The sequence below is a fragment of the Rhea americana genome, unplaced genomic scaffold (assembly GCF_003343005.1).
Source record: "Rhea americana isolate MKP2758 unplaced genomic scaffold, rheAme1 scaffold_484, whole genome shotgun sequence".
Lineage (NCBI taxonomy): Eukaryota > Metazoa > Chordata > Aves > Rheiformes > Rheidae > Rhea > Rhea americana.
The window spans coordinates 120,889-133,705 of record NW_028186628.1 but is presented as its reverse complement, the minus strand read 5'-3'; the positions used below and the strand labels follow the sequence as shown (position 1 = coordinate 133,705).

Genomic DNA, 12,817 nt, shown 5'->3' with positions numbered 1-12,817 from the left:
TTTTTTTTTTTTTTTTGGAGCCTGAGATATCCCTTCCCTGATAGAGCAACCCTAAAGGAAAGAAGCCCCTTCCTAGCTCTCCTCTCGTCCGCAGGTCTTGGAGAGTGGCATTTGGGGAAACGGAGGTGCGGGGCGGGCACGGGAAGCGCCCCGGCCGCCCCAAAGCTGAGCAAGGCTTGGATCCGCGTCCTGCTCCCGCAGCCCCGAGGTTCCTCTGGAGCGAGCCGGGTTGTCCCCTCTCCCCGCAGCRAGTGCCCACGTCGCTCTCGCACCTCTTCACCACGGACTGGTCCCAGAAAGGCCTGTGTGCACCCGACTTTCCCCAGATCTTCGGGACTGGATGCTGGATGCCACATGGGGACAAGCCTGGCTGTCTCCGGAGAGGGCAGCCGGGGAGTTCGGGGTGCCGAAAGCTCCCCRGYGCTGGCAGTGCTGGCGGGAAGGACRTCRCCGGAGGGTGGGAGCCACTAGACCGAGGTGCTGGTGCCCAGCTCCTCCCTGCTCGCCCCTTGCTTGCGCTGCTCCGCAGACACCTGCACCAACGCGGAGGTGTGAACCCTGGAGCAGAGCGGCACCCCGGGGAGGGGTGCATAGGGGTCTGCCCTYGTGGGACCCGGGGGGCTTTCATGAAGCCGTTCCCCCCACTTTGGCCACCCCGGAGCCGAAATGCTGCCACGAGAGGAGGGAGGGTTGCAGCAGCATGTGGCATTTTAGGGCTAAAATCCCAGCTTTACCTCCCAGAAGGTCTTGTTTTCCAGGTGCTGCGTGTCTGGAGGAGATCCCAGCCTCTTTATTTTCAGGATGGCTCCTGGGAATGYCAAAAGCCAGGGAAGGGCATTTCACAGCCGAAATCGCGGTGCTCCCCCTGCCCCGGGACCCCCCCGGCTCAGCAGGGCCCCCGCACCCAGCCGTCGGGGCTGGGTGCCGGGTCGGGAAGGGATCCGCCACCCCGGGCTCCTCACGGCCGGGCTTTCCCTGACATCTAGCGGCCGCCCAGGCGCGGACGGCTCGCAGGGAGCCCAGGCCCCTTCCTGGGCTTTTCCCACGGGGATGAATCCGGGATGCGGCAGGCTCCACAGCCGTGCAGCCCCGTGCACCCCGGGGGTGCTCCCCGTGGCCGAGGCCGCCGGGCCGTACGGTACCGCGCCGGATCGCAACTCCAGGCTGTGATTGCGGTGAGGAAATCGCACTTTTGGTGTGTTCCTGGCTTTGTGTGCGAGCGTGGCAGCGTCCTAAMCCCCCCCGCCTGAGGAGCTGCTGCAACGCTCGTCACTGCTGTTTGCTCACAGGTACGGCTGCGTTTGTGTTTCCCACTGCAAAGCGCGGCTGCCGTCTCCACCTTGGACCGTTTCTACTGCTCCACTCCTGCCACCACCCCGTCCCACRCCTGCTGGAGGTAAAACTCACCCACGATGCTCCCTCCGAGCAGCACGAGCAGCAGGGTGACGAACAGCGCACAAAGCTGCCAAACTGCCTGGTAGGTGGCTGTCCTGCTCCCATCAGCTACGTGGGGGAAAACCAGCTCCATCCTGCAAGCCACGGCGGGGATGTGTTTGTACAGTGAGCACGAAGGTCTCTGCTTATGTCTATGGGGTGATCTGCTATAGGTGGGGTCCCATTGCAGGAGTTGCATGGAACGTCCCCTGTTGCAGAGGTCCCCAGAGCGGGTCCTTGTGAAGCTGGTGGGGTACTGRTGGGTCCAGCTTGCACCAGGAATCCCCAGGCTGGGTGCATGGGGCCGCTGGGYGACACCGACGCTGGCTCTTCTCACCTGCTTCCATAAGTATCAGCGGTTGCCAGTGCTGTGAGCAGCATCCCCAGCAAGGTGCCCAGGATCCCTGGCATGCCATGGACGTTGTGAACTCCACACGTGTCCTGGATGTTCAGCTTGGAGGACAGGACAGGCTGGGGAGAGCGCAGAGAACAGCCAGGGCTCGGAGAGGCAGCTCGCGGTGCCCGGCGGCTTCRCGGGGAGGCCATGTTCTGGCTTGGGTTTGCAGGGCTGGGAGCAGAAATTGTGCTCTGGCTACGTCTGGTTGCAAGGCCCCAGTTCTCCTTGGCGGCAGAGTGAGTGGGGCAGAAACACAGCCTGTCCCCAGCTTGAAGGCTCAGAGGGTTCAACTGACCCAGGACTGGGGTCTTTGACTATCATGAGGCAACTCACCGTGAGGAATTTGAAGCCAAGTGGGGAGATCAGGCCRGCCAGAAACCCCGCGATGAGGGCCCCAAACGGAGTGAGCAGCATCTCCCCAGCCATGCCCATCACGGCCACGCCGGCCACAGCAGCATCCTGAACCTGGGTCTGAGGGAGACAGGTGGGGTCAGGGGAATTGCACCTGTGGAGAACATCAGCAAGGGCTTTGGGGGGGGGTGGGCTCATCAGGGACCAGACTGGGTCTCRAGAGACCTAAAAAACCCTATGGGCAGGATATTTCCTAATGTAATCCACCTACAAGCTGTGTCCTTCCCATCTCCTTGTCCTCCCTAATGTATRTATGCTCACAGTTGCTGTAGGACAGACTTCGGGCACTGTGTAGGACTAACGTGGTGTCCTGGGGTGGCTGTTGGTGTTGGCAGATCTGTGGAGGACAGGACCTACCATCTGCAACATGCCTTCCTCATGGAGAAGGGGGGAGATGACAAAGGTGGCCAGAGTGCTTGCTGCCAGCGCAAGATAGATGTTCAGCACTGCCCAGGGCTCAGCRTTGGTATGGACCATGGTGGCTGAGGCGAAACCAGGCCAGAAGATCCACAAGTAGACGGTTCCTGAGAGGAAGGGAACAGGCAGGTTTTGGTGCTGGGGTCATTCCCCTGAGGGAAAGAAACTCTTCCTGCTTGTGGCAGGTGATGGAGGAAGGGGCAGTGGCCATGGATTGCAAGGTGGGAGGTTCAGGTTTGGTATCTGAGAAAACTTTTTCTTCCACCACTGTTTCTATGATTCTGTTTTTGTCCATACCAACYGCAGCAAAGACATCCGGATAGTGCCCCATGTCCTGCTGCTGGTTCCTCTTGTCTAAATGGGGCTGGTGCAAGATCCGTGAAACCATCAAGCCAAAATAAGCACCGAAGGTGTGGATGGTCAAGGAGCCCCCACTGTCGCTTACCTGGTGAGTACAGAAAATACTGTACTGGAAAAGGGAAAGAACTGTCTCTACAGATGAGGCAGGTCTTGATATAAAAAGGCTAAAKAGAGACTTGTGGTCACCTCCTTTTGAGTGGGCCAGAGATCAGTAACTTACCCCCATGAGGTTGAGTAGGATGTATTCRTTGATGGTAAAAAAGATGACTTCCAGAAGGGTCATCAGCAGCATCTGGAGAGGGTTTACCCTGCCCAGAACAGCTCCAACTGAGATCAGGATGGCTCCCACACAGAAGTCAGCACTGACTATGCTAGGAAGGAGAGAGGCATGGGATGGGGCCCAGTGCTGCCAGAGGGCCAGCACAATAAGCCTCGTCATATTTGTCCTCAAAATCCACCTCCAAATCAGAGCTGTGAGCTTTTACAGAGGGGGAAACCAGTGTGCAAGRGCCAGACATTGGACTGGTGGGGCCAAGCAGCAATAGGTCTTCCCTCCCTTACCTCTGTGCTTCCATGTAAATCTTGCCATTTAGGAAGGAGTAGAAAAAACCCTGGATCAGTATGGCCCAYTGGATGGCAAATGCCACCACGAGGAAGTTGATGGCCAGGCTCCCTGCTCCATAGCGGCTGAGGAAKGCCATCAGGAAGCCAAAGCCTATGAGAATTTGGAGGTGGACATCCCGGAAACCTGGTGGAAGAGAGACAGAAAGGTGAGGCTGGGGGTGCTGAGGGCAGGCATCCATTCCCATCCACCAGGCCTGCTCCGTGGATGGTGGCAAGCATCACCAGGCAGGAGGGCCTGCCTACCTGTTCCCCCAAGCAGACTCTGATACCTCATGCTCTAAGGGGTTCAAACTGGTTTTGAGGAGCTGGAGGCTTCAGCCAGCATGAAGCAGCCTTGCTCCACTGGCATTTTTCTACGCTCATGGTGGATCTGGCTCTGYGTCATCTTCCTTGGTGATTTCCACAGGACACAAACAGTTGCAGTAGCTGCAGGTTCAGCCCGTCCCCACCACCCTTGGCAACGGCTCCAGGCTACCCCACATGCATGCCTTGCCCTGGAAATATCTGTGTTGCGCAGTCTAAATGCGGGAGGATTCAGTTCCCTTTGTGGCCCCAAAACTTCTCTGATGCAGAGCGGTCTGTGTTGGTGACATCAGTGCAAAGGTGCATCTGAGATGTCAGCTCCCCCCATCCTGCTCACGCCCACGGGCCTTTCTATTGCCCAGCAGGCCTGAAAACGTCAGGTCCTGTTTAGTGGGATGAAAGAGCCTGAAGTGTGAGTAACAACCTGGATCATCACTCCAGTCKGGTACTGTCTGGCAACAAATCGCGGAGGCAGGGACTCGGGTCTCGCTTGGGCTAGAAGCCCTTTGTGCCCCTTTGGCCCTGCAGAGACCTGCTGGCTGGTCTGCTGCCCCCGAGCACTGCTCCGTGCACCGGGGAAGTGCTCGGGCAGGGCAAGACCCTGGCCGGGAGGCCGGCCATCCTCCGCGATGAGCTGGTGTCCCCGTGAGTCACTGCCTGTCAGGGTGGGGTTACGTGGGCCAGCGAAACCGGGAGAACCTGCCTGCTCGCTGCCTCCGCCGGGAACAGGCTCTCCGCASTGGGGCAAACAGCAAATCTGGGCTCATTTTGAACCACCCGCCTTGCATTGCCCTTGCTCCCTGGGCAGGGGTCTGGCTGGAGCGCGGCGTTAGGTCTGYTGGGGGCAGCATGGACGCCCAGCCCTGTGCTGGGTGCTGCCATCAGCGTGGGGCCCAGCACCTCCATGAAATGGGATYGGTGCAAACCTTTAACGGTGCAAAACCCCAGTGGGTGCACGGGAAGTTCTGCAGACTCCGAAGCACCAGGAGCAGCTGCCGGGCTTTCCAGCTGGGGGTGCGAGGAGTTCCTGGATTAATCACTGCACTGGGTGACTCCAGCTGTTCCGAACCCTGGAGGTCCCTGCTTCAGGCATGGATTTGTCCAGGGGAACAGCCAAATTGTGTATGGCTGGCCCTGCCAGGCAGCTCATGTGGCACCAGCTCCTTGGTGGGACGCCCAAGCACCCAACCCCACGGCTTCGATGAGCCCCCGGTTCCTCCTGCTTGTTATTGACCTGAAGCCTGACTTGGAGCTAACAGGGATAGCGCCCGTCTCTGCGCCCGCCCGGGATGGGGGTACTCACGTGGGTGGTGAAACYCGGAGTCAGAGCTGGGGTTTCTCTCGCTGCTGCAGTTGAGCTGTGGGGAGCAGAGACCAGGGCTGGCGTCTGGGCTGTACCGGACAAAGACGGCGAAGAGGATGATGGTGAGGRTTTGGAGGAAGAAGCACGTCCCAGAGAGCTTGAGCCTTGCGGAGGCAGCGTGCGCCGACATGTCGCCGGACGGCCGAGAAGAGGCCGAGCCCCGCAGCGGTCCCGAAACGGCGGGGACACGGAGACGCGCCTTTCCCGGCGCCGAGAGGTGTGCCTGCGGCCGGCACAAACTCCGCCTGCCCGCAGCCCGCCCTCGCCCCGAACGCTTCCCGCACCGGCTGCTCGGACGCGTGGGCACTTCCGCATGCCGGCGCTGCCGGAAGAGCCTGCTCCGGCCGCCGGAGCTGGGTGACGCTGCCGGGAGCCAGGCTTGGCCTCGGAAACCCGAGCCCCAGCTGCCTTGGGGAAGCATTTGCAGCTGGACTCCAGTTTTGCTAGATTCCCCGGGGCGCGGGGAAAGCAGTCTGGAGTAAATCAAAGGGCTGCTCGGCACCGTTGTGTTTGTGGCTAGTTTAGCCGGGTGCAGGAGGGAGCAGTCCCTTGGCTGGGGTGGGATTTGGGGGAGCACGGGGGGAACTGCAGCCTGGGGAGACCCCGTGATGTTTTCCATACGGCGGTAACTGCTTTCTGGAGGTTCAGCAAGGGAGAGACGCGGCGGACCGCGGTGGGTCAGCGGTTGGGCAGATGAGGCCATGGGCTGTGCTGCAAGGAAGTGTCGGACTCACTCATCACAGAGCTGCTGAGCTATCGCAGCGCCGGGTTTTGTTCTGCCTTTTGAAAGCAGGGCTTAAATCCCCTGATCAGCCAGGGCAGGGCGGGGGGGAAAGAGAGGATTCGCCTCAAACCTGTACCCTGAATCTGTCGCGTCGCGGTGGGGTTTCTTGTGCCTGTCGGCCTTGGTGCTGGGCTCTGCCCCCGAGCAGGAGCCCAGTTCCCGTGGTGCCGTAGTGCAGCCCGGGGCAGGACGCGAGCCCGTCTGGGAGCTGCTGGCAGAGAGCGTACCCGGGGTCCGCAGGGGCAGGACGAAAAGCTTAGTCTTGCGAAACAAGGGCGAGGAGCGGAGCCAGAGCCTGGTTTCTGAAGCCAGGCTCTCCTCTCCACCATCCTTGCTGGAGTGCAATTATTTCTTCTGCTTTTCTTTTCTTTGGCAGCTTCTGCTTTTGCGGAGAGGTATTTGTTACGCACCAAGAGACGGTRCAAAACCCAAAAGGGGAGAGGAAGAGAAACGAGCTGACGAGTAAAATAAAGCRTTTGTTTGGGCAGTGGCGGGGTAACTTCTTTCCAAAGAGCTGGGCCAAAGTATGATCTCAGATAACCAGAACCGAGCCGGGGTCATTCCACTGAGGCGAACAGGATGGGGAAGGGGGGGTCGGGCTCGCCGCGTGGGGAGTGAGTCACGTTTGGACTAACCAGGGCCCTGCTTGGGGCTGTAATTTTGTGAAGACCAGTGGGTGTAGCAGCTGCCTCCATTTGGGAAAAAATGCAAGGAACAATTCAGCTCGTTCATGGTACCAGAGCTGAAAAGGAGCATCCTCCACCCAAAATAGAGCTAAACCCCTCTAGCACGAGCGGCGCGCTGGGGCCGGCGGCGGTTCCCACCGGGGAGATTTGTTTTCTGCGCCGTGCGTGCCGCGGCGGAGCCGGGCTCGCCGTGTCCTTTGCCGCCGCGCACAGACCGCCGCTTGTGTTGGGTTTCAGCCGCGATGAGCMTCCCCCGTCCCCGGAGACGGCCCCGGGGGGAGGGAGCGGACGAGGGCGGCCCGAACACAGCCGCATTGTGCGGCCTCGGGCGGCCGGCAGCACCCGCGCCCRGAGCCCCCGCGAAGCGTTCGGCCTCGGAGGCTCGCAAGAGCGGAGGGAGCCCGTTCCCGCCGCCGGGATAAGCCCRGCGGAGCCCCGAAGGGCTGGGGCAGCACCCGCCGCCGGGCAGCCTCCTCCGCGCTGCTGCAAAGGCGGCCGGGGGGGATTAATTACTGCGCCGATGCTTTGATTGCAGAGGGCACCGTCGCCGGGGGTCTGGGGAGGAACCCGGAGGGCGTCTTTGCCCCGCGCCCGAGCGGCTGTGGGTCCCCGGCCCGAGGAGGTGCTGGCATTTTCCCTGAATTCCCCGGCCCCGTTCCCGGCGAATAAAGGCGCGCTTGTTAGCGGGGCCCGCTGTGTTTTGCCGAGCAGAACAATACAGAGAAAGACGCTCACAAAGGGAAATTGTGCTTCCTCCTCTCCGCGCGTTCCTCGGGGACGCGCTCGGGGCGGGGGGAAAGAAAGCGGGAAGAGACGGCGACGGGGCAGGGAGCGAGCGCGCGGGGCACGGCTCGGTGCCGGCGAGGATGGGCAGAGGCGCGGAGGGGCCGCGGAGCCGGAGCGGGGCCGCGCGCCTGGCGTGACGCTGCCCGCCCCGGGAAGCGGTGACGTCCGGCGCCGGCCCGCGGGAAGGGCACCTCGTCCCGCTCCSCCGTCGCTCCGCCGCGCGCCGCGGCTTTGCCCCGTCCGGAGCCCTGAGTCCCGCAATGCAGCGCCTGTGACGAGGGCTGCTGGGGCATCGGGCGCCGGTGACTTTGGATGGGATCGGCGGCTCGCCCGAGGACGCGGCTGGGGACGGCGAGCGGTGCAGGGGAGCGGGCGGGTGCAGCGGGGCTTGCAGCAAGGCCTGGTCCTGCTGCGCGCGTCCGCTGTCTGGATCCGGTACTGTCACTCGCCCCGTTCCCTGCAGCGCTTTGCTCCGTCGGATGGGAGGCCGCGGTGGGATAAAGCCAAGCATCCTTCCGCCTGCTCCGAGGAGGCGTTTGCGTCCCCCTTCCCACACCAAGCTCCGCTGACCYCTTCGCTCGCTCCCGGTCCTGCCTCCGGCTCTAAGGATGCACCAGCTTCTCCTGCTGGGCTCCCTCTGGCTCCTGGGGGCACCCTCAGCCTCGAGCATCTACCAGCGGCCGACGGGGAGCCCAGGTACGGTGGAAGGGGCCGGCTGCCCGGGGTGGGGGCCGGAGGAGGGAGGTGATGCCGGGGGGACCAGCCGGGGCTGCATCCTGGGGGCTGCAGGAGGAAGGGGTGCTGGAAACCACCCGGGATGCCGGGGCGGGAGCGAGGTGGGACGCGGAGCAGAGGCAGCGCCCGAGGTTGTCCCCCACCGTGTGTCCCGCAGCCGCCCCGCGCCTGCAGTACCTGCTGGAGCCCCTGCACGCCGTGGTGCACACGCAGCGCGGCGCCACGGTCACCCTGCCCTGCGTCCTGCGCGCCCTGCCCCGCAACTACCGGGTGAAATGGAGCAAGGTGGAGCCGGCCAACTACCTGGAGAGCGTCATCATCATCACCAACGGGCTCTCGCACAAGAACTACGGGCCGCTGAGCCCCCGGGTGAGCCTGCGGCACAGCCACCGCTACGACGCCTCGCTCACCATCGCCAACGTGGCCTTGGAGGACGAGGGACGCTACCGCTGCCAGCTGGTCAACGGGCTGGAGGACGAGAGCGTCTCGCTCACTCTGCACCTCGAGGGTGAGCGTTGGCTCCCTCCCGCCGGCCCCGTGATCCCCCCCAGCAGCTGGGCCAGCGGGAGAGGCGCGATGGAGCTCGGCATGTCCCRAGGGGTCCCAGGTCCAAACAGGAGCCTGGAGCCACCTCGCCTGGACACCAACCTCCTCCTCTGCACCCCACTCCCMGGGGGTGACTAGCCAAAACCTCCTTGGGGAAGAGGGTCTCCATCACCCTCCATCCCTGTCCCCCCCGCAGGCGTTGTCTTCCCCTACCAGACCAGCAACGGGCGCTACAAGTTCAACTACCACGAAGCCAAGCGAGCGTGTGAGCAGCAGGACTCGCGGCTGGCCACCTACCAGCAGCTCTACCAAGGTACGGCGCCKCTTCCTGCCGCGGCGCCTGCAAACCTCCTTCCAGCCCCAAACCTGACTCGCTGGGGACGGGGAGCAGCGGCTTGGGAGGATGCTGGAGCTCCGGCCCTGCTTCCCCGGCTGTGCTCTGAGCTGGACCCTGAGCCCGCGTGGTTTTGCCACGCAGCCTGGACCGAGGGCCTGGACTGGTGCAACGCGGGCTGGGTCCTCGACGGCACCGTCCACTACCCCATCATCAACGCGCGCGAGCCCTGCGGCGGCCGCCTCCTGCTCCCGGGCGTCCGCACCTACGGCGCCAGGGACAAGCAGAGAGACCGATTCGACGCCTTCTGCTTCACCTCTGCTGTCAACGGTAGGGCCCGAGCGCCGCCGGCGCGGGGGTCCCCGTCCTCCGCGAGCCCCCGTGCAACCCTGGGGACGTCCCCAGGCGCCGGTCCGCGGCGGCTCCTCACCCGCGACGTCTCCGTCCGTCCCCAGGCCAGGTCTACTTCATCCGCGGCCACCTGAACTTCAAGGAAGCCGGCCAGGCGTGCCGCAACCACGGGGCCGCCCTGGCCAAAGTGGGGCAGCTCTACTCCGCCTGGAAGTTTTCCCGGCTGGACCGCTGCGACGGGGGCTGGCTGGCGGACGGCAGCGTGCGGTACCCCATCGCCACCCCCCGCGAGCGCTGCGGGGGGCTGCCGGACCCCGGCGTCCGCAGCTTCGGCTTCCCCAACAAGGAACTGAGGACGTACGGCACGTACTGCTTCGCGGGGCGATAGGAGCGCCGGGCGGCGAGGCGGGCTGAGCCCGCGGCGGGAGGTGGGGGGGGGCATTGTTTTGGGCCTGTTTCAGGTGGTTTGTGCATCCTCCCGCGGAGCGGCTCCCCGCGCCCCCCCGCCTGCTTCGGCCRCTCTCGGCGGGTGCTCGGGGCTCGCGGGAGAAGCGGGATGCTCTGCCGGACCGGGAGGAGGGTCCGATGCAGCCCGCCAGCGGGCAGCGCCGGGTCCCCGCTCCCTCCCAGCCCGGCGCATCCTTCGTCCCGTCCTCGCTCCCCGTGGCCGCGAAGGCTCCGGCTGCCGCAAATACACCGGAGAGCCGGGCATTAACGAGCGTGACTAATGGAGTTTCGCCTTCTCAATTAATAAAGCGACGGCAAAGCCGCCTTCTTGCCCGGCCTCTGCCCGCCGGGACCGGCTGGCCTCTTGCCGAGGGGCGTTTGCCAAGGACTTTCTGGCTCAGGTAGGCAGGAGCTGGCACGGGGGTCCTGCCAGGGGTCCCGCTGCCCTCTCCAGCGGCTTATCAGCGTCCCTGGCACGGTGGCCCGGGGGTTTCCGAGCTTTGCCACTCAGYGTGGCGCCGCACGGCTATAAAAAGCACCGGAGATTGGCACGGARGGGCATGAGCTCCCTCCGTGCCCCCAGATCCCTCGAGTTCGCCGGGAGCCGCGGCCCAGCCCCAGCCCTGACCGGTCCCCGAGTCCCCCCCCCCCAAAACACTGCAATTTGGGGCTGCGGCTCCCCGTTACGTAGCTATTTCGCCCTGCCCGCTCGCTCCGCTCCGTGCCGGGGCGGCCCCCAGTGACCAGGCGACCGCTCCGCGCCATCGGTTTATTTTTTTTAATACCAGCAGCAGCCTGGAGGGTGGGGTGGGGTGGGGAGAGGACAGACCCGCTCCGAGCAGCGCGGGCCGGGCCGGCGGCTCTGCCCCCCTCGCCGGCCCCGCTCCGAGGGTCCCAAGGCGACGCCGGAGTCGTGCCCTGCCCCGCGGTCCCCGGCTCGGCTCTGACTCTGTTTCGCCTGCGGGAACCAAGCACCCTGCGTGCAAAGCGAGGCTTTCCAGCCCGGGTCGCTGCTGATTCTCTCGAAGGGAATCCTTAGTTATTAGAAATTCTTTATACAGGTATAAAACGGCCGAGGAGGTGGAAATGGAAAGGTGTGGCGGGTCTTTCCCCGCTGGCTTCGGCGCTGGTGCCCCGGTGCCGTCCCCCCGCCGTGCCAGGGCCCGGGGACGTGGTGGCTCCTGCCTCGGGGACTTGCTCAGTTGTCGGGGGTTTGAGCCAGGCCTTGAAGGGGGGGGGGGGACACAAAAGAAGCAAAACACATGTCAAGGGAAACCCGTGCAGGCAGGCTGGAAAAGGGGGCCTGACCTCAGCCACCCCCCGCTTTGCCCCACGTGCTGCGTGTGCGGGCAGCTCTCCCTGGCACACCGATGGAGGAGCTCAAAATTTGTCCCGGGCTAAGCAGGAGTTGTGGTCCCCTGGGATGCCCCGGCCCCGGGGCGGTGCAAAAGCGGGGAAAACGGTGCAAACGGGCACGAGGCCGGGCGTGCGGGCGCTCACCGGGGAGGCAGACCAGCCGGGGCTGCTCCCACGTCCCGTCCTCCTGGCAGCGGGCGACGGGCGAGCGGCGCTGGGCGAAGCCGTCGTGGCACTGGTACCGCACGATGGAGTTGATCTCGTAGCGCTGCTTTGGTTTGCCGAACATGCGGGCGTTGCTCACGGCCGGCGGGGAGCCGCACAGCACTGCGGGAAGGTGGTGGGCGAGCGGGGAGGGTCACGGCACGCGGCCATCCCCCCGCTTCTCCCTTCCCCAACCCGGCCACCGCCGAAACCCAACGCCTCGCCGCCCGCTTCCACCGCGATCCCGCAGCAAGCGGAGTCTCCCGGCTCGCCGGGGCTCACCCAGGCCCATTTTGCAGGTGTAGGAGAGGTGGTAGTTGCAGGGCACRTCGCTCCACTGGCCCCCGTCGTGCCACACGATCACCACGCAGTTTTCCCCGGAGAGGAAATAGCTGTCGGGCTGCCCGGGGTGCCAGTTCTCGTAGAGCTTTGGAAGGGGCCCAAGGGCGTTATCGCCGCGCCGGAAAGCCCCCCGGCGCAGGCAGAGCTGCAGCTTTTCGGCCCCGAAGTGCCCCATGAGCAGGCGCCGGCGCCAGTCCTATCTCCATGCCCCYCCCTCCCAGCAGGGCCAGCGCTGACTCGGAGGCACCAAATCCTCCGGGTCTGATGCACTAGAAAGCACCGCCGGGGTGCTCAGGACCGGTGTCCCGGCCAAGAGCTGGCCCCGAAGCCCGGGCCAGGGTGAGCGGCTCTGGCTGGTGCTCCAAAGCCTGGCCCCGGCACCCTCTCCGCGCCGAGATAAGGGGCGCAGGGTGGGTGACTCATCCCGCGGGCGGCGAATATTTTCCAAGTGATGGAGAAGGATGAGTTGGCGGCTGGTTGCTTCTCCCGGGGGGCTGCCCGCAGTGGGCATCGTGGGGGTCCTGACTTACCAAGGGGCTCCCGTCGGACCACTGGAAATCCCCCTCGATCGTCCGGTCGTTGAGGCCGATCCACTGGTACTCTCGGTACTGGTCTGGGGGCCGGAGGGCTTTGGGGTTAGAGGGGGGCCGGCGGCCCAGACGAGAGCGGGGGTCCCGGAGCGCCTGCCGGAGGCCGCCCCTCGGGAGCTGCCGGGGTCTTGGGCAAGGAGCRGAGCAGTTTGATTTTTTGCAAAGGAGGGAGCTCGGCGGGGAGCAGAAGGGGCAGCGGGGGGCTCGGCGGGGCCGGGGCTCGCCAGGAGAGGGCAGCAGAGCCTGCCCGTCCCTGCTGTCCCTGCTGTCCCTGCATCTTCCTGGAGGTCCCTGCCCATCCCTGCTGTCCCTGCAGGTCCCTGCATCTTCCTGGAGGTCCCTGCCCA

The 12,817-nt window shown here is 64.5% G+C and overlaps 3 protein-coding genes across 5 annotated transcripts in view; 1 reads left to right on the top strand and 2 right to left on the bottom strand.

The window, feature by feature from the left end:
* On the bottom strand, positions 1–5,647 carry LOC146588984 (ammonium transporter Rh type B-A-like). Of its 3 annotated transcripts, none has more exons than XM_085317020.1 (10): positions 5,250–5,647; positions 3,581–3,767; positions 3,240–3,390; positions 2,957–3,104; positions 2,600–2,766; positions 2,165–2,302; positions 1,772–1,905; positions 1,408–1,529; positions 735–808; positions 1–558 (listed from the first exon to the last, which is right to left on the bottom strand). In XM_085317020.1, the coding sequence occupies exons 1-10, from the start codon at positions 5,437–5,439 to the stop codon at positions 277–279; spliced, it is 1,593 nt and encodes a 530-aa protein (XP_085173146.1). In that variant the 5' UTR covers positions 5,440–5,647; the 3' UTR covers positions 1–276. The 3 variants fall into 3 exon arrangements, with proteins under 3 accessions (XP_085173146.1, XP_085173147.1, XP_085173148.1); XM_085317021.1 differs by having other exon boundaries at positions 386–533; XM_085317022.1 differs by lacking the exons at positions 1–558; positions 735–808 and having other exon boundaries at positions 1,450–1,529; positions 1,772–2,002.
* Positions 5,648–8,089: 2,442 nt separating this feature from the next.
* Positions 8,090–9,975, top strand: HAPLN2 (hyaluronan and proteoglycan link protein 2). Its single transcript, XM_085317025.1, has 5 exons — positions 8,090–8,261; positions 8,458–8,808; positions 9,043–9,159; positions 9,325–9,510; positions 9,636–9,975. Exons 1-5 carry the CDS (start codon positions 8,174–8,176, stop codon positions 9,917–9,919), a joined length of 1,026 nt encoding a protein of 341 aa, XP_085173151.1. The 5' UTR covers positions 8,090–8,173; the 3' UTR covers positions 9,920–9,975.
* A 767-nt stretch (positions 9,976–10,742) lies between these two features.
* Positions 10,743–12,817, bottom strand: part of BCAN (brevican) — an 11,429-nt gene continuing 9,354 nt past the window's right edge. The window contains exons 10-13 of the mRNA XM_085316995.1: positions 12,411–12,493; positions 11,821–11,965; positions 11,479–11,661; positions 10,743–11,202 (exon numbers count right to left, since the gene is read on the bottom strand). Of these exons, the coding sequence (XP_085173121.1) occupies positions 11,177–11,202; positions 11,479–11,661; positions 11,821–11,965; positions 12,411–12,493 (437 nt within the window). The 3' untranslated portion in view covers positions 10,743–11,176. The remainder of the gene's footprint in view (positions 11,203–11,478; positions 11,662–11,820; positions 11,966–12,410; positions 12,494–12,817) is intronic.

Coding starts and splice junctions, on each gene's coding strand:
- HAPLN2 (XM_085317025.1), top strand. CDS start 8,174: ATGCACCAGCTTCTCCTGCTGGGCTCCCTCTGGCTCCTGGGGGCACCC. Junction 8,809..9,042: donor GCTCACTCTGCACCTCGAGG/GTGAGCGTTGGC, acceptor TCCCCCCCGCAG/GCGTTGTCTTCCCCTACCAG. Junction 9,511..9,635: donor CTTCACCTCTGCTGTCAACG/GTAGGGCCCGAG, acceptor GTCCGTCCCCAG/GCCAGGTCTACTTCATCCGC.